The sequence below is a fragment of the Pseudonaja textilis genome, chromosome 6, assembly GCF_049901715.1.
Source record: "Pseudonaja textilis isolate UNSWEBS1 chromosome 6, rPseTex1.2, whole genome shotgun sequence".
In the NCBI taxonomy this organism is placed as follows: Eukaryota; Metazoa; Chordata; class Lepidosauria; order Squamata; family Elapidae; genus Pseudonaja; species Pseudonaja textilis.
Window position 1 is genome coordinate 37,985,253 of NC_141995.1, and position 18,285 is coordinate 38,003,537.

An 18,285-nucleotide genomic window follows, 5' to 3' on the forward strand; every position below is an offset into this window, starting at 1 on the left:
ATTTCGGCCAGCTGTAGTCAAATATTAAGGGAATTCACAGTTGGAGGACTTGGAGTGAAAATTCCCACACTTTGGAGATCCATAGAGCAAGTTCCATACACTTATAACCTAACTATGGCTGTATCAAACATTCAGGTCCAAAGCTGTGTCAAACTTTGTATGTACTACAAATTCTTGGCAGTGCCTTCAAAATGGGATAAATTTGTTAACAGTAACTTGTCCTTTATAGCAGCCTATGCCCCAGTGTCATGTCTTAATATTACCGTTTGTTTACAACTATAGTTTGAAGAATATTTAGAAGTACAATGTAAAATACTTTGCCTTATACCCCAAAATCTGTCTTTTCCAAATTTGATTTCATCTGCAGAATCCTGAAATGCTTCCTGAAAAAAGGCTGCATCTTTTTCTAAAATGGATTAGGAACTGAAGCCAGTGTAAGAGTCAGATTCTTTAAAAACTTGTCATTGGTTCTATAGGTTTGCTATATGAATGTATTACCATAGAGCAGCATCTTACAAATGAATGAAAAGGCAGATATAAATCTCTGAAATGTAATTGGAGGCCAAGAATGTAAATCAGGCAGTACACCGATAAACATCTTTACTAGTATATGTTATATAGTATCTATAGATATTGTTCAGCGTAGAAAATCTAATGAAGACAATGTGGGAGGGGATATTACTCTTCCTTGTTGTTTTTCAGTGTAAGAAGCCTCCTAGTGAATGCAATTCACACACAGCTAGCAGATATGGAAAGATGCATTTTGCAACATATGAGAGGAACATCCGTTGTGGTGCCCGAACAATTTCATTTCATGTTACCAGGAAAAAAGCATCTAGTAACAGTTTCGTTTCCTACAGGCATTTCGGATGACCAGCTGGAGACTTACCGAAAGGTATCTGATGCTAAGCAAAATATTTAGAGTTATTAAACTTTTATAGATCATTAAATCATATAAGGTTATTAATATATCATTCCCTTCTACCCCTCTTCTGGGTATGAATTTCAAGAGTTGATTTGATTCTAACGCATGAGTTCTGTGTACGATATTTTACTTTTTGTTGGTAAAAGAAACTGAAAAATAAAATAATAGGGCAGGAAGTTGCATGTATTTCAGTGAAGGAAATTTACAAGGAAAGCACTTATTCACACAGTGCACAATTCATCATCATCATCATTTTAGCTATTGTCTGTCCACTGCAGGATGAAAGCCTCTTCTGCATCTTTTCAACCAACACAGTCCTGAGCATTGGACCAGCCTGGCAGATTATGGTGTATTCCTTCCACAGTGCATAATTATTCTGTAGAATTCTCTATTATAGATTTGTTAACAGCCACTAATTGAATTGGCTTTAAAAACAGCGTAGATACTTTAGCGAAAGGCAGACTGACCCAGAGTTACCTTCAGGTGGTGGCTGAAGATCTTCAAATGTAGTGGGAGTGACATTAGGAAAAAAATATAAGTGCACTTCCTGTTTATGAACACCCCAGAACCATCTGAAAAACAAAATGTTGACAAGTATAGCCCTTGGCATGATTCAGCAGGACTACAGTATTTAGGTTAAGTGGGTGAAAAAATGTGTATGCCTAGATTATTTATTTATTATCTATCAATCACTATTTGGAACTACCCCTCTCCTTCATAGATTAAAGACGCTCCTTTTCTTCACACCTAAAACTTGTGATGGGTTTCTCATTCTGAAATGGGTTTTTTAATTGGTTTCAATTCTCCCTTTTATTTGGTTAGTATGCTATATTTTCTAAATTGTTTTGATTATACTAATACTGGCAAACAGCTTTCTGGCCTCCTATTGAATCAAATGTATCAAAGTTATCTCTCCACAAACTCACTGTGGGAAAGATGGTTAATATTATAACATGCTGTTTTTTAAATTCACTAAGCTATAATAAAAACAACGTTAATTTTAAAGTATGCCCATCATAAGACAGGAAAAAAATGTCTGGATCTTTTGTTGATTTACTTGCTCATCCTCGTTCATGTTTGCCTTGATTTAGGAATTACACGGGCAATTTAATCTACCGCTTGATAGGCCTTATTTCCGAAGAGCTAATGCCTATCACTTTCCTGATGAATCTTTTAAAGATGGTTATCTCAGAAACCCACATCTACATCTCAATCCACCTGGAATAGAGTCTGGTATGGTGAGTTTCCTTTCTCCATTTGCTTGTTCTAATATCAAATCTAACGGCTGCACTTCATGCTTGTCCCAGCATTGAGGGCAGCCCAGCAACCTGTGGAGAAGGGCAGAAACGGATGATGCCGCTGGGATACGGACCCCCATCCATCAAAAGTGGCATTTTCCCACTCCAGGACAATCCAAACTACTTGCTGCCTTTTATTACATACAAAAATGTATATTTCTGTTCCATTTGGTGGCTGCTGCTCTGCCGAGTATGCACACCACCCAATCCCCACCTTTGACAGCTTTTGTACTGGGCTGCCTACTGTGAAAGGCTGCCCCTTTGGAGGGGTGGGGGATGGATTCCTTAGTATAGGGAATTGTGAAATACAGTTTCTTGTTTTTTAAGAAAACTGGGTGAAATTGAGAAAAATTCTGCCAAGTTTCCTTATTAGCCATGAAATACAGTTTCCACCACCTCACCCCTTCTAAGAGATCCTTTTAAAAGGGGTGAGGTAAGAGAAGGAAGGAGATTTGGCATCTGCTTTCCCTGAAATAGTTGGGAGAGGAAAAGAAGCGGGAGGATCCGGCAAGTCATAGCCAGGGTGACCACAGTCTAAAGAGAAACCGGGGCCATCAGAGTGGTCAGAATGAAGAAATGGGAAGGATGGCGGAAGGCGACACAGGATTTTGTAAGCTGGCTTCCTTTCCAGCAGCTTTATGCATGGAACTCAAGCAGCTAAAGGTTACAGTGCAGAAAAGCCCTTAGACTGATAGAAGTAGAAATTGAGAACAGAAGCTGCAGATACAAATGCCAGATTTTTCTCCCTCTGTCTCTCTGTCAACAATAACAGAAATTAAAAACCATCATTACCATTGCACTTTTGATTCATATTTGTTCTAGAGAGGTTGATGAGATCTTGTTGGGAAATCTTGCAAAGTTAATTGAGAACAATGTCTTTTTGTAAAGCTTGCTTTTTAAGGAGAATCCTTGCTCCAGAACTTTAATTTGACAACATAATTGCCATGATATCTTCTGGTAGCAGTTACTCCATCTGGAAGCATAAGAAGGAGAGACGAACTCGTTCCAGGGACTTAATCATCAGTAATGCCCACTTGCAGACTTCCTCCCTAACTTAACTGTATGATTCATGAGCTTGAATAGTCTTTCAAATATGTAGTCAGTAATTACAAATCATCTTCACTTTCATTATATATACCGCAGAGGCAACATGTTAATTCTTAAGCAAATGTTACTATGCTGACATGTACAAATTGTGCTCTCTTTTTGGACACAGGTGTATTTAGTGTACGGCACATATAGTTATCATCATTACATGCAAGATTCTATTGATGATAATGGATGGGGCTGTGCTTATCGATCTCTACAGACTATATGTTCCTGGTTCAAGCATCAGGGGTACACAGACAGAGGAATCCCTACACACAAGGAGATACAACAGGTATAGATGTTTTTTTTAAATCTGGATTCTCTAGAGAAAACAGCTGCTCCTGAAGGAATATTTTATTTAAGCACTTCCGCCTACACTAGTTCTAAATCAGTGGTGTCTGACCTTTGCCAGACTGAGGGCCATCTTTGGCGATGGGCAACATCTTTGGCTTTGGGAGCAAGCCAGGTGCCATACAATATAGACAAATGGTGGTGTTGGAGTCAAGACAAACATCAAATTTGATTTCATTTATATTTACATATAATTAATTACATTTAAATATTGTCATGGTGAGTATTCTCTACTCCCGTAACTAATCACTTCTATTTTATATTTGCATTGCAGTGTTGCACCCAACTATGTAAGCAGTGCAATTTTCATTGCAAGATTGTGAGTTTTTTCTTTCCGCCCAGCACAGATACTCCTGTACATTTTTGTGTCCACATGTAGCACTCCATCTCCTGACGGTGTCTTGTCTTATAGGCAACTATTTGTTCCAGATTCTAGATTCTAAATGTGCTCCATCACTGCAGTGATTCATACGATTTCCAAATCTTTGCTGAAGCCTGGTTCTTGCCAAGCTGTAAATCTTTTCCTCATTTGTGTCGATTTAGGTTTCAGTTTGAGGTTACCTGGCTGGAATATCTGGTGCTGGTTTTCTACATTTTACATTTTAATAGTGTTCCTGCAGTAGCTATAAGTAAACTCTAGGAGGAGCAATTCAAGCAGGAGACATTTGTGTGATCTTGCAAATGATTTGCTAATACTTATTAAAGTAGCCCAAGGTACATATTATGCAATCATTTTGAGGCTAATGTGATTTTTAAAATAAAATCCCTTTCTTAGCCCCTGGCCTCTACTGAATTCTGTGCAACTGACTGTTATTCCATCTTTCTCTTCTGACATAACTGAAGGCGCTTGTCAGTGTTGGAGACAAGCCACCCAACTTTGTTGGATCGTGCCAATGGATTGGTTCTATTGAAGTGCAACTTGTGCTGAGTCAGCTATTAGGGATAACTTCAAAGATATTGTTTGTCAGGTAAGATTACTTAGTAATCACCAACAATTTTGTGTTAGCTTACTTTCATATCCAGTACAGTTTTCAGCCCAAAATTCCCATTGCTAAGCAAGGCTTAGGTTATCTAAGGAAATATCTCTTGCAGCCACATCCACCCGACCCGCTAGAGCGAAGAGGCAGGGAATGTTGGGGGTCCCACCCCTGAGGGAGAGATACCTGGTGGGACCCAGAAGAAGGGCCTTCTCCATGGTGGCTCCATCTCTCTGGAACATCATTCCCCCAGAGATTAGAATGGTCCCCTCACTAATACTCTTCCAAAAGGCACTGAAGACCTGGTTTCGTCAGCGGGCCTGAGGAACCCAGAGAGGGATGGAGCCTATCAAATGGCTCATGTGATCTGCTGTCATCGGGGCGGGGGTGGGGGGTGGGGGGTGGGAGTTGGTTTTTTTTTTTTTGCTTTTTGTTTGTTTTTCGTTTTCCCAAATTTTGTTCTATTGTACTTTACTAATTTATTTGATTCTTTTTGTTAGTTTTTATTGTTGTTTTTTTGTTTTAAATATGGTTTTACATTGTGTAAGTTACCTCGAGTCGCCATGGGCGAATAGGCAATAATATAAATTAAATAAATAATAAATAAATAAATAAGGCGGATGTTAAGTGAGTTTTGTCCCGTTTTACGACCTATTAAAGCTAGAGTTGTTAAACAAATCATTGCAGTTGTTAACTGAATCATGCCGCGTTAAGTGAATCTGGCTTCCTCCATTAACTTTATTTGTCAAAAATTGGCTGGGAAAGTTACAAATAGCGATCTCATGATCCTGAATTGGTTGCCAAGAGCCTGGATATCGATCACATGACCAATGCTGCAATAATTATAAGTATGAAAAACAGTTGTAAGTCACTTTTTTCAGTGCTGTTGTAACTTCAAATGGTCACTAAATGAACTGTTGTAAGTCGAAGACTACCTGTAATCTATGTTCAGAATTAATGCTATGATGAGTACCACTTCATCTGTCTCATTATAAGCAAAAGTATATGATGTAGGCTCTTTTCACACCCAACCCTTTTCCATTTGGCCAGTTTAGTATTAATGGATCCATATCAACACTGTCCAGATAAGAGCCAGTGTGATGTAGCATGTAGCATTGGATTGGCACCAGTTCCCTTCTCAGCTAGAGAATTTCACTGGGTGACTTTAGGTCAGTCATTCCCATTTAGCCCAACTTACTTTGTTTTTGTGGGGCAAAATGACAGGAAGGTGTGCTATGCATACCATTTAGGTAGGATAAATGAAGGAAGGAAAGAATGCTGGATGGAAGATCTATATAGAAAATAAATAGATTAAGGCCTAATTAATTGTGCATCATATATTAAGTATTGGGTGAAACATCATAGATTTTTGACTATTTTGCAGCAGTTATGTGGTAAAAGTTGCATGGAGAGGACTTGATTTGGCTCTAATTTATGAACCTCAGAATGGGGGTTGCTATATGTCATTATTCTTCTTTCTCAAATTATCATTCATGCTAGCATTAGTGCTAACTTTTTTTTTTATAGCCAGGGATCTGAACTGGCTTCTCAAGGAAGAGAACTTGCTAATCATTTCAAGACTGAAGGAACACCAGTGATGATTGGTAAATTTTCTTTAATTTAAAATATTTTACTGGAAGTTTATGAATAAAGTGGTGGGTTGAAGATCCTGATTGGTTCCTTGATTCCTCTGAGCAATATTATTTTAGAATGTGTGTTATAATGTTCACTCTCTTTAAAAAAAAAACATGATTCTGGAGTTAAGAAATTTATGAAAAGCTATAGACTCTCCACTCCTACAGATGACATAGTGATCCTCCAATTTCATTTTTAAATGTTGCAGACAATGGAATATCTGCTCATTTGATATACTATAAATATGTGCACCATTCTTCCTTGTTTTTTAAACTAAATGCAGATTTGTTTCCCCATTAACATGAGAATTTGCAACTCTGTGTTAATTGAGTTTAAGGTTGAATGTTCTACAGAATTGAGTCTATAAGTTGAATGTTCAATTTGAGGTTTACAGAGTCAATACAGTAAGTTAAATGTTCAAGAAGCAGAAAAATTCAGATGGAAAAGTACTGATCTTTTGTTTATCCAGTATTCTTTAATATGTATACTTGAATTACAATTAGTAAACTTTGTAAACTGCTTGTCAGAACATTGCAAAAGGGGATAACGTGACACTGAGACACTGCAACCATCTTAAAGATGAGTCAGTTATCAAGCATCTGAATTGTAAATCACGTGACCATGGGGATGCTTCAATAGTCACAAATGTGAAAAATGGTTGTAAGCCAATTTTTTTCAGCACCATTGTAACTGAATGGTCACTAAACGGTTGTATGTAGTATTTTCCAAGCACAACTGGGCACACCTGTATTTTCCAAGCACAACTGGGCAGATACATGGGAAGCATGGCTGCAGAGTTCCATTGACATGTTTTTGTAGTAAGACTGCAGCCACAGCCATGTTGCTTGGATCAGCTTGGACCACAAAAGGTGGTTCTGTGTCCGTGGGGGTTGACAGACCAGACCAGCTTTGACTTTAGCTGGATCCAACTCCATGCCCTCACTCGACATTCAATAGCCCAGATAGTCTAGGCAGGTTTTATGGAACTCACATTTTGACAGCTTCACATATAGCTTGGCCGCAAGGAGTTTTCCAGCACCTGACGAACCTGTTCTAAACAGACCCTTGGTACCAAGACAACAGAGAGATAGTGTAGCTTGGAAAGGGTTAAAACTATACGTTCCCAACACACTGCGAATCCAAGTTCTGTGGAGGAGCCATGATTCAAAGCAAGGGGGACTTTTGGCTAGTTAAAGACATTGCACTTAGCCAGGAGACAATTCTGATGGCCAATGATGAAAAAGGACATTGAGGACTATGTGAATAGCTGTGCTACCTGTGTTACAATGAAGACAAGACCTGGGAAGCCCCCAGGACTTCTACAGCCGGTGGCAGAACTGTCCCGACCTTGGGAGGAGATAGGAATGGATTTCAGAGTAGAACTCCCAGAGACTGGAGGGAACATGGTCATTTGAACCATGGTTGATTTATTCTGCAAACAAGCCCATTTTATTGTGTGCAATGGTCTCAGCAAAGAAATTACACAGACTGTTTGTTAAACGCATCTATAGGTTACATGGGGTCCCTCACAGAATCATTTCAGGTAGGGGAATCCAATTCATTGTGAAGTTCTGGAAGGACTTTATTAAGGCTATTGGTTGGCCTGGGGGTTAAGCTCGTCTTTTCATCTGAGCACTAATTGGGCAGTGGAACTTATGAATGCAATGATTGGGCAATATTTGAAATGTTACATAAATTACCAACAGTCAGATTGGGCTGAGTTGTTACTGTTTGCTGAGGTAGCTTACAATAATTCAGTACACAGTAGCACAGGATTAACTCCATTTCAAATTAACACTGGGATGGAATTTGTCCCTATGCCAGAGTTAGCTAGAGAACTCCTTTCGTCCATGTCAGTAAATGAATGGATGGCTTCTTTGAAAAACTCATGGGAAAACATTAAGCAAGCTTTAGCAGAAGCCGTGAAAATTTATAAAACACGGGTTGACAAACACTGTTCTCAGCAACCACAATTTAGGGTGTGGGATAACATTTACTTGTCCACCAAATATTTGAAGTTACAATGGCCTTCAAGGAAGTTAGGGCTTTCTAAGTTATCTGCATATTGTGTTCTTTGCTATTTGTTTTGACAAATGAAAGAGTTGACAAGGATATAGTACTGTTAAGCATGTTCTCTTTATCACAATTAATTGTTTTATCAAGGATAGGTCCTCTTATCATATGGTTGAGAAGCAGGGTTGACATCCACTCCCAAAGGCTGTATACATTGTGCGACATACCAAGTGCATGCCAACATGTAACGCCAAAGAAAGCCCTCATGGACATTCTCTTGCTAAAAAGGAGGAAATCACTGCACAAAGCAGTCCCTCATTGAGAATTGACATGCTTGTTTTGCAGCAAAGGACACTGAAAATAAGTTGTATATATTGGTGGCCCAATAGTAATGAATTGCCATGGAACACACTGCTTCAGCTATATCTTCAAGCTTTATCTTTTCTCTGGCTTTCCTAGGTGGTGGAGTCTTGGCACACACTATATTAGGGGTGGCATGGAATGAGATCACTGGGAACGTTAAATTTTTGATTCTGGATCCACATTACACTGGTGCTGAGGATCTGCATGTTATATTAGAAAAGGTGAGACTCTCTTCACAATTGACTTACATAACAGATATTTTGATTTTTTAAAAGCATTGTATTCATATTCATTGTTCTTAAATGTACTGGTATTTTGGATAAAATTCACAATTTTAATTTCTACATAGGAGAGGTCTTGTCAAAGAAATATATAACTGTACTGTGATAACATACATTTTGTTTAAACTAACCCATAAACCAGTGCAGTCAGATTCACAAAATCCTCTTTAATACTGCTGAAACAGTTTCAGTAGAACTGGAAGTACCTTAAATAGGAAATAGCTTAACTTAATAAACCTGAACTTCAACTAGTTTTAAAATACACATATTTCCATGTTTATTACAGAGAATCAGAATGAACAATGTGTTTTTCCTTTTAGCCCGAACAGAATATATGCTGTTATTTGTAAGTTTTTCTCTCAGATGGTGGGAACAGTGTTGAAACACTATTTTCATAAATTCCAAGTAGGATGACCCTCACATGCTAAGATCTGGGTGAACGGTTCCACATTTGGAGTTTGCCTTTGTTTTGTAATTGTCATTAAAAGTGTGCAAAATAGTGAATTGCTTATAGTGTGTGAGTGTGTGGTTTAAAGAAAATAAACATATTGTTTCTGGCTTTGATTAAGCTTTGTGTACAGCTCTATTCTTAACCTTCTTTTAAACAAATAACTTCTTTCAATGAAGTATCGGATGCAGCACATTGTTGACTTAGATGCAAACTGTAATAGTGGGCAATAGAAATGGAACCAAAAACTCTTTGTTATATTCTGCTATATTTAATTAATGTTAATTAATAGATCAAATTTCTGTTACTCTATTTTACTAAACTGTAAATAGTTAATATCCCCTTTATTTGAGGTCTGCTCTTGATTAATTCAAAGGCACATCCATCAATTCAGTGTAATTTTCTGGCAATTTGTTACTCAAATTCAGTTTGTAAAAGAGTTCATCTCTGGCAAACACGTTTTCTGTTTTTATAGCTTTATTTTATATATAACTGGAAGTTTATTGACCATATTTACATTGTAAACACTCATCCAATGAACAGAGACATAAGCCAAATACAATCCTGTTATCTCAAAATGCATAAATCTGCTGCTGAATAACTGTATTTATAGCTTTCAATTTAGCTTTTGTGCTTGTACGAATACATAAAACCAGTTCTTTTACTAACACATCAGCAATGGATTAAAACATTGAATTTCATTTTCTCTTCCCTTTTTTTACAGGGCTGGTGCGGCTGGAAGGGTCCAGATTTCTGGAACAAAGATGCTTACTATAATTTGTGTCTACCTCAGCGACCAAAATGTATTTGAATATTTGCATTGAATGATACAGTTGTGATAAACTAGCTGCTTTCTGTATATATGGTTTATTTGTATTTAATATCATGCTTCTCATAATTCCACTGAAATAAAATTACTGCTCTAATATTTCAGAGCACAAATTATGTACAAGATTATTTTTCAAATAAAATATGATTATATCCTGTTAATTTTGATTAGCTTCCTGCTTTTGTCATCAAATATTAACAACTAATTTCTACAGCTGTCCTTTGAAAGTGGCGCGCTCCCAGTGTAATGTTGAATAGATTTGCAATCTCAGGTTTGCAGCAACAGAAGTAAGAAGATATAGTTACAGTGCAAGTTACTACAAAAAGGTTCTGTACAAAATTTGCTGACAGAAGCACACCTACAGAACACAATTTTATCAACATATTTGTTTAACCTGAACAATGTGTTGATTGCCAGGATACTATCTACTGCTTTGCTTATTCATGTGTTCACATGAGTAAAGAACATCAATATACCAGTCACAAAATTAATGATACACGAATCAATGGTAGAAAAATATTGCTGTATGTTATTATTGTGCACACAAAGAAATTATATGAAATCTTCTTCAAGAAGAACACACTTTCCTTCGTAGAAGGCATTGTTCAAAGTACTTTGCGTTGAAGTTGTAGATTCATGTTTTTGTTTGCAGAGCTTTGAATATCCACATGGCTTACTCATTTTCACATGAGTTCAAATCTGTATAAACGGAAAGACTTGCTTTTCAGCTGTAGAATTCAGTTTTGAATTAAGCATGTGCTATAACATTGTACAACATCTAATTTCAATATAGTGGATTGCAGCCTTAGAAATTAATCTTGAGCAGGTAACAGCTCAAGTCTGTCAGCTCTGGTCTGTCTTAGCTTATGTAGATCTTTGTTCTTCCTCCCAAGATAATCCAACTTCCTTCAATCCATCACAATATTTTACTTACTTTTCGAACAAGTACTCACTTAGACAATGTTCAAAAAAGAATACTAACAATAAAAGTATCACTAATACTATATTCACGCCTAGAATTACTTTTACTGAGCTCAGAATTTATCTTTAAGTCAACATGTACAAAAGGGCATTCTAAAATTCCTCGAGCACTGTATACCACATTAAGCATGGCAATTATCAACAGAAAACTTTAAAGAGAAAACAGATGTAGAAAGTTATAATAAATCCATAAGACTACAACTACAGTTAGTCCTTGACTTACAGCAGTTTGTTCAAAGTTAAATGGCACTGGAAAAAGTGATTTATGAGCATTTTTTACATGATTGTTTTAGCATCCCCACAGTTACATGATCAAAATTAAGACGCTTGGCAACTGAGTCATATTTATGATGGTTGCAGTATGCCAGGGTCGTGTGATTACCTTTTGCAACCTTCTGACAAGCAGTCAATGGGGAAGCCAGATTAATGGGGAAACCATGTCACTAACAACTGCAGTGATTCACTTAATAACTATGCCAAGAAAGATTGCACAACGGGGCAAAATTTACTTAACAAATGTATCACTTAGTGACAAAACTTTGGGACTCTATTCTTATCGTAAGTTGAGAACTACCTGTAGTGAGGGGGTGGTGCCAGTGACTGTCAATGCAGACTTCTCTGCTAGGAATATGGAATATTATTCAGGAGCAAATCTAATGAATATATATATATCCCAGCCCTTGTAACACGTGTATGTATGTGTGTGTGTGTTAGATTCGGAGTATCTTGATCAACATTCTCTAGACGATTCTAACTAGTTCTGTCCCTGTGTAACGTACTACATATATAATCAGTTTGACCAATCTTGAATTGGATTAAAATTTTGAAGAAACTGCCTTACCATTTGATCTCCTCCTCTTTCTGTTGACGAGTCTATTCCCTTCCCACACTCCTTTCTGCCTTTTGGAAGCATCGCTATGGATGAATTCGTCACTGTCATGCAAAGAAGAGTTATACTGTGCTCCTGCTTTCAGGTTCTGAATCTGTTTCACTTTCATAAGGAACTGGGCACACTCCAAAAACCCCAAAGCCAGGGCAAGGTCTTCTGCTGTTTGGCTATTATTATTACGCAAGCTGAAACACACATTTAAAAGAAAACCAATTCATTTTACTGGGAATCTTCCATTTTTCATACAACTAGACCAGAATTTTTTTAAAAAAAATTGAATACAATATTGAATTGAAACACTACAGCCCAAATGTATGAACATCTACTGACAAGCCTTTTTGTAATCCAGAGGTTTTTTTTTCCAAAAAAAAAGACCATGTACAGGTAGTTCTCAAAATTGCAATAGCATTGAAAAAAGCAATTTGTGATTGTTTTTCATACTTATGACCCCATGATTTACAATCAGATGTTTGACAACTGGTTCATCTTTATGATGATTATAGTCTCCCAGGATCATGTGATCCCAGTTTGCGATCTTCTGACAACCAAAGTCATTGGGGAAGCCAGATTCACTTAACAACCATGTTCCTAACTTAACTGGAGTGATTCACTTAACAAATGTGGCAAGAAAAGTCACAAAATGGGGCAAAACTCAACAAATTTCTCAGCAGCATAAATTTTGGGCTCAACTGTGGTTGTGGAAATAAGTTCCATATGAAACAAATTGCAACCAAGCTAGTATCTGGTTACATAGAAATAGAATTAATCTAGGCAAGTAATTGGTGATCATGCTTGTTCTGTTGAAATCAATAACACAAGTTATATATAATGTTAAGCTCTTTTGATTTCTATGGATTGAAGTATAAATTTCTTTACTGAATTGGAGCCTAAACACCTATCCTCTACCAAAAAGAAATAATTTGAAGCTTCTTGCACCCAATTAGCAAGATATTTGTGTAAAATAGTCTAAAATTCAAAGTTGAACAAACTAGGCAAGATTTTTCACATTTTGAGTAACTTGTCACAAGCAACCCTTCAGAAAATCGGATTAGGAGAAAAAGTTACATTCAATTGAAAATATAATTTAATGCAAAAATAGTGAAATTGTTTGATGAAATCAGTATGGGATGTACTTACTCGATGTTGGCCTGACTGGCAACGAGTAAAGTGAGACACTCCAAACTTCCAACTTTAGCTGCCTTATGAATGGGAGCTTCTCCCAGCCAATCCTAATTTTAAAAAAAATACTTTATTTGTAAATCCAATCACTTCATCATTGTTTAGTGTTAATATTTAAAGGGATGATGGTGGTAGTTAAATAAGTTTAATTTAAAGTGTAATATGATTGTCAATTCCAAAACCTTGTCTTAGTAGATACTATTTGAAAGCTAAAAAAGCTTTATCCATTAAGATGAGCTAAAAAAAACACACTCTTCTGGATTGGGCCTACTAAAATTTATGATCAAACATGGCTTGAAAATAATAGGTTTTATTTTTGTCCTTTGAAAAGTAGTATTGGAAACAAGTTTCTAACTTAAGACAAACATATCTTCTCTTAACGAAACATTTTTCTATTCCCAGGACCATGATACTTCATTTAGTACTACTGCATACTTGATGGCAATCCTAGCCAACATAAAACAGAATGTTCTAAACTACTCAGGTATACCTTCATGTTACATTTTCCTTGTTCATAGTCTCAGATAGTGGCTGTTTCTTTCAACATAAAATGGAAAAGTCAGGCTCCAATGGAAAAGTTGAAAATGTACCTGTTGAAAAGTTGAAAATGTACCTGTTGGTTCAGATTGGCTCCCGTCTGCAGTTGCCAAAGAAGGAAGAAGGCATGGCCTCCACCAGCAGCCAGGTGAGCTGGTGACTGAACAAAGGCAGCAGCAGCTAGATTGACTTCCGTCCCTGCTTCCAACAAAGGACTCGGGCCATGAGGCTATAAAACAGAGGAGCATTTGAAGCATAGTCTTTGTGTAGATTCACCACTCTTTCATTAACAAAGGAATAAGAAATGGTAAGCATTACAAAAAGACATGCAATTTCCAAGAGAGTCACCCTTTCAGAATGTATTCCTTACCTCTGAGTTAGCATCCCATAAAAGCATTTTTGCTCTTTTGGTAGACTTGTCAACAAAACACGGTGGTAGGCTTCTTGAGCACAGCTCCGTGGTACATGCTAGTGCATCTGATTCCAAGACTGGCAGCGTCAGCTCATGAACACTCACTCTGGCTGCAGTCCCGCCCTCTCTGCAGCAAACCAGCTTCTGCACGTACACAAACAAGAGCACATGCAAGCCAGTCTGTTTGGCTGGGAAGATGATTGGCCTTTCTCAACTTGTTATGCTTATGAGATAGGAGGGTGCAGGACAGGCTGAGGACAGGTGGAGCAGCCATGCAGCACAGTGCAACCAGGCACGTATCACACATACACAACAGTCAATCACAGTTGATGGCTCTGCCTTCCAACTCCTCCCTTTACCACAACCACAAGGAAGGTCAACAATTATTCTAAAAGAAGGACTGATGTTTACTTTGAAGTTCTTTGAACGTATTTCTACTTCTACACACCAGTTAATTCCTGAGTGGACTGATGGAGTTCCTTCAGCCTATGGCAAGATGTCAAAAGAAGTCAGCATCCTTAAGAGATTAAAGATGCAACTCATATTAACATTCATACTCTGTCTTATGTCCGCTGACATAAACTTCAGTAGAGCTTACTCCTAAACATCTGCTTTGGCTTGCATAGGCTATATATATATGTATGTATGTATGTATGTATGTATGTATGTATGTGTATATGTATATGTATGTATACACACATGCACACACACATATACATATACATACACATACATATATACATACATACATACATACATACATACATACATACATATTTGTTTTCTGAGGTTTTCACGGGTATTTGTAAGATACTTCCAATTTTACGCGGGAGAAAACCCGAATAACCAAAGATACACACACACACACACACACACACACACACATATATATATATACACACACACACATACATACATATACGTGTACATACACACACACGATTGATTTTTTACTCTCATCTGGTGGTCATTTGAATTTTTACCGGCAAAATCTAATGTCCAATAAGCTTAAATCAATTAGTTGGGAACTTGAGATGAATAAAGTGAAGCCAGTCAACAAAGAATAAATCTATGAGCAATTAAAATTGTAATATTTAATGTGACCAGCCCAAATTTATTTTTTTAAAACTGAAAAGATAAAAGTTGTTACAAACTGACTGTGAGCATTATATACTGAATTTACAAAGCAGCATCTGCAAACAGCAGTTTTAAAGATAAACAGAAACACAACTCTGACTTATTTTTCAGACAGCTCAAGATAAGTACACCTTCCTTAGCAATTTGTTTATCTAGAGAACTACTTTGTTAGGAATTTTTTACAGCAATCTGCCAAAATCTTGTAACATCATTTTGTACCTGGCACTCTGGGATGATGGAGTATAGATGTTAATCTTCTATCTGCTGCCTCTGAAGTAAGTGCTATTCTCTCTTCAATCATCTTTTCTAAAGGCTAAACATATATCTCTCCCTTAGTTTTTTCTGGTAAGACAGCTTCAATTCAACATTGTCCTTCTAAAAGTAGTACTGGTTTCAATTTGTCTTTCACAAAGAACAAAAGTAGCTTGGAAATATATTTGAGTAGTATCTGTAAGTATCTAATTCTTCCACGATTGTTTTCACATATATTATTACCAAGTCAGGTATCCACCATCCCAGGTATATACTTTGCCTGCATTAAATTTCAGTCTGTTACTTCAACCCATTTCTTTATTGTATCAAAATCATGTTGAATTTTTATTGTTTTCTACTCTATTTGCTATCAGTCCCCATTTTGTGTGATCTACAAATTTGATAAAGTATTGCTTGGTCAGGATCTTCCATCCTTTTCCACAACCAATTAATTAAAATGTGTGAAGCCCCAGGACTGAACCCTCTAGCATCTCTCCTCTTTCTAGATGACGTGCCGTCTCCAAACATTCTTTCAAGCCAGCAATGAATCTAATAGACATGTCATCCAGCTGATAGTCATCTAGCTTGCTAATATAGAGTATCTTGTCATCGCTTTGAAGAAATCTCTTATGTATTCCCATACTATATTTAGGAAGTTACCCAAAGTGAAATGTGATTTGTTCCAAATAAATTCAGGCTGATTTTTAATGATCCCTTCAGATTAATTTACAGTACATCTAGCCTGAAGATCCGAACTAATTCGAAGTCAATTATTCTGTTTCCAGCAAGCTTGAAGTGGAAACTTTCAATCAGCTCCTCAGTTGCCCAGCGGAAAGCATATTCTTTTCTCAAAACTGACTTAGTCAAAGAAGTTGAGAAATTTTGTTATTATTCTGTTACCATCTGCATTGAGGAGCTATGCTATAAATTATTTTCTCTCATTTGTAGTTTGAATATATATGGGGGGAAAAGCTTTTGTTGTTCTTAGCATTCTTCATTAAACCTTAGGTCATTTTGATCCTTAGTTTTTCATAAATTCTACAATTTTAGGCTATAAATATGCACTATTTCTTCATGCTGTTCCTCTTTCTTCATACTCTGTTCCTCTTTCTAGTTTCCTATATATGTTTATCATGATTTCCAGACTTTCTCTAAACATATTGAAATATGGTGTAGCCATATTTCTTCTGCTATCTTCCTTTCCCTACACACACACACACACACACACACACAGTGGAAATGTTTGCTCATTCTCTTCTTAGAAATTTCCATTCTTCTTGTCCATTTGCTTTTTCTAACATGTAATTCTAATAACTTTATTCTAACTTTATCAAAATATGCTTTTTGAACTATGGAAAACTCTCCACCCCACCCCAGAAAAATGAAATATTTTGGGAAATATTAAAAAGGCAGAACATTATATTTCCCTAATAGTATATAATATTATTATATTATATAATAGAATATTATATAACCCTAACCCTAAAGGAGAAATGGAGAAACATGTCTTTAGAGGCAGAAATCAATCCGCAGTCTTTCTTAATATTCACAGCAGATGCCAGCACTTAAGGGCACTTAAATGCCAGCACTAAAAGAGCTTATTGAAAGAGAAACCAACTATCTAGATAGCTCTATTCATAAGCAAAACAAACACAGGCAGTAATCCATTCAAGACAGGATATTTAGAAACTATTGCAGCAAAGTTTGACAGCTAACAAAGGCAGAATGGTAAAATTAGAAAACAGCCCTTCACCCAAGATCCAATACAGGACGAAAGCCATTAGCTATAATAGGAATTGCCTGACACCCTTCATTGCACCACCCCTAGAACAGTTCAAACTTCAAAGTCACAGAAACCTATAAAGATCCACCCACTCATTCAACCATGTGACCCAGAACTGCTGTTAGTTCTGTTCATGATTAAACTTTCTTTCCAATTAGCCTCCATGTTGTTTATAGCGTCTTTCTCCCAACTTCGAACTGAACCAGGCAGATTTTCCTTTCAACAGAAGTCCAAGATGTGTTTGACTATACTGAGTTTAGCGTCTCTTAAAATCAGTAAGACCAGCATTACCATTTTCGCAGCAGATATGTCTCTCTCCTTTATTATATCAATAATATATCCATAAATAACGCTATCCCAAAAAACAAAGTAAACTGCTACCAACAAATTGCAAATTGCTGTAAAATTATTCTGCTGAGCACTGTAATCATATCTCCTAAGTTCTACTTCTCTCTTGGTCTTTAGATTGCTATTAATTCAGACAAGATTTGTCAAGTATAAATGGGGATTCCTACACCTTCCCCTCATTATTGTTTGGCATTTGAGTCCCTCTCCCTTTCTATTTACAAGTTCACCCCTTTGTACGACTCAGTCAGATTGTTTTCAGGACTGTATCAAATGTTGTATGCAGGTTTGGAAAAAAAACATCTACTGTACTCTTTTTTTGAGGTGCTTGCTCTATTCTATTGCTAGGAACCGGCTTGCATCATGGCTGGCTGGGGAATTCTGGGAGTTGAAATCCAAACATCTTAAAAGTTGCCAAGGTTGAAAAATAGGGACCCAGCCCAAGCAACTCCTCCGCTCAAGTGCCCACTTGACGAGACTGAACACCAATTGATCAGCTTCCCGTTCCTTTGGCTGGTCAGCGTGCGCGCATGCTCACGCGGACATGAAAGTGAAGGGCGG

At 37.0% G+C, this 18,285-nt stretch overlaps 2 protein-coding genes across 3 annotated transcripts in view; one reads left to right on the forward strand and one right to left on the reverse strand.

Moving 5' to 3' along the window:
• Positions 1–10,370, forward strand: part of UFSP2 (UFM1 specific peptidase 2) — a 14,725-nt gene extending 4,355 nt beyond the window's left edge. The window contains exons 6-12 of the mRNA XM_026697881.2: positions 703–895; positions 2,017–2,163; positions 3,440–3,604; positions 4,507–4,631; positions 6,168–6,244; positions 8,748–8,872; positions 10,105–10,370. Of these exons, the coding sequence (XP_026553666.1) occupies positions 703–895; positions 2,017–2,163; positions 3,440–3,604; positions 4,507–4,631; positions 6,168–6,244; positions 8,748–8,872; positions 10,105–10,191 (919 nt within the window). The 3' untranslated portion in view covers positions 10,192–10,370. The remainder of the gene's footprint in view (positions 1–702; positions 896–2,016; positions 2,164–3,439; positions 3,605–4,506; positions 4,632–6,167; positions 6,245–8,747; positions 8,873–10,104) is intronic.
• Positions 1,092–18,204, reverse strand: ANKRD37 (ankyrin repeat domain 37). Of its 2 annotated transcripts, none has more exons than XM_087936283.1 (6): positions 17,947–18,204; positions 14,166–14,351; positions 13,872–14,024; positions 13,217–13,308; positions 12,032–12,264; positions 1,092–1,497 (listed from the first exon to the last, which is right to left on the reverse strand). In XM_087936283.1, exons 2-6 carry the CDS (start codon positions 14,190–14,192, stop codon positions 1,373–1,375), a joined length of 630 nt encoding a protein of 209 aa, XP_087792409.1. In that variant the 5' UTR covers positions 14,193–14,351; positions 17,947–18,204; the 3' UTR covers positions 1,092–1,372. The 2 variants fall into 2 exon arrangements, with proteins under 2 accessions (XP_087792409.1, XP_026553671.1); XM_026697886.2 differs by lacking the exon at positions 1,092–1,497 and adding an exon at positions 9,840–10,908.
• Between the last annotated feature and the right edge of the window lie 81 nt (positions 18,205–18,285).

What these genes read in the sequence shown, in the direction of transcription:
- ANKRD37 (XM_087936283.1), bottom strand. Translation starts at nt 14,192, where the DNA reads ATGCTTTTATGGGATGCTAACTCAGAG. An exon ending in GAGCCAATCTGAACCAACAG is followed by an intron (nt 13,309 to 13,871) that starts GTACATTTTCAA and finishes TTTTAAAATTAG; the next exon opens with GATTGGCTGGGAGAAGCTCC. An exon ending in AAAGAGGAGGAGATCAAATG is followed by an intron (nt 1,498 to 12,031) that starts GTAAGGCAGTTT and finishes TTTGTTTTTCAG; the next exon opens with ATGGTTCTGGGGTGTTCATA.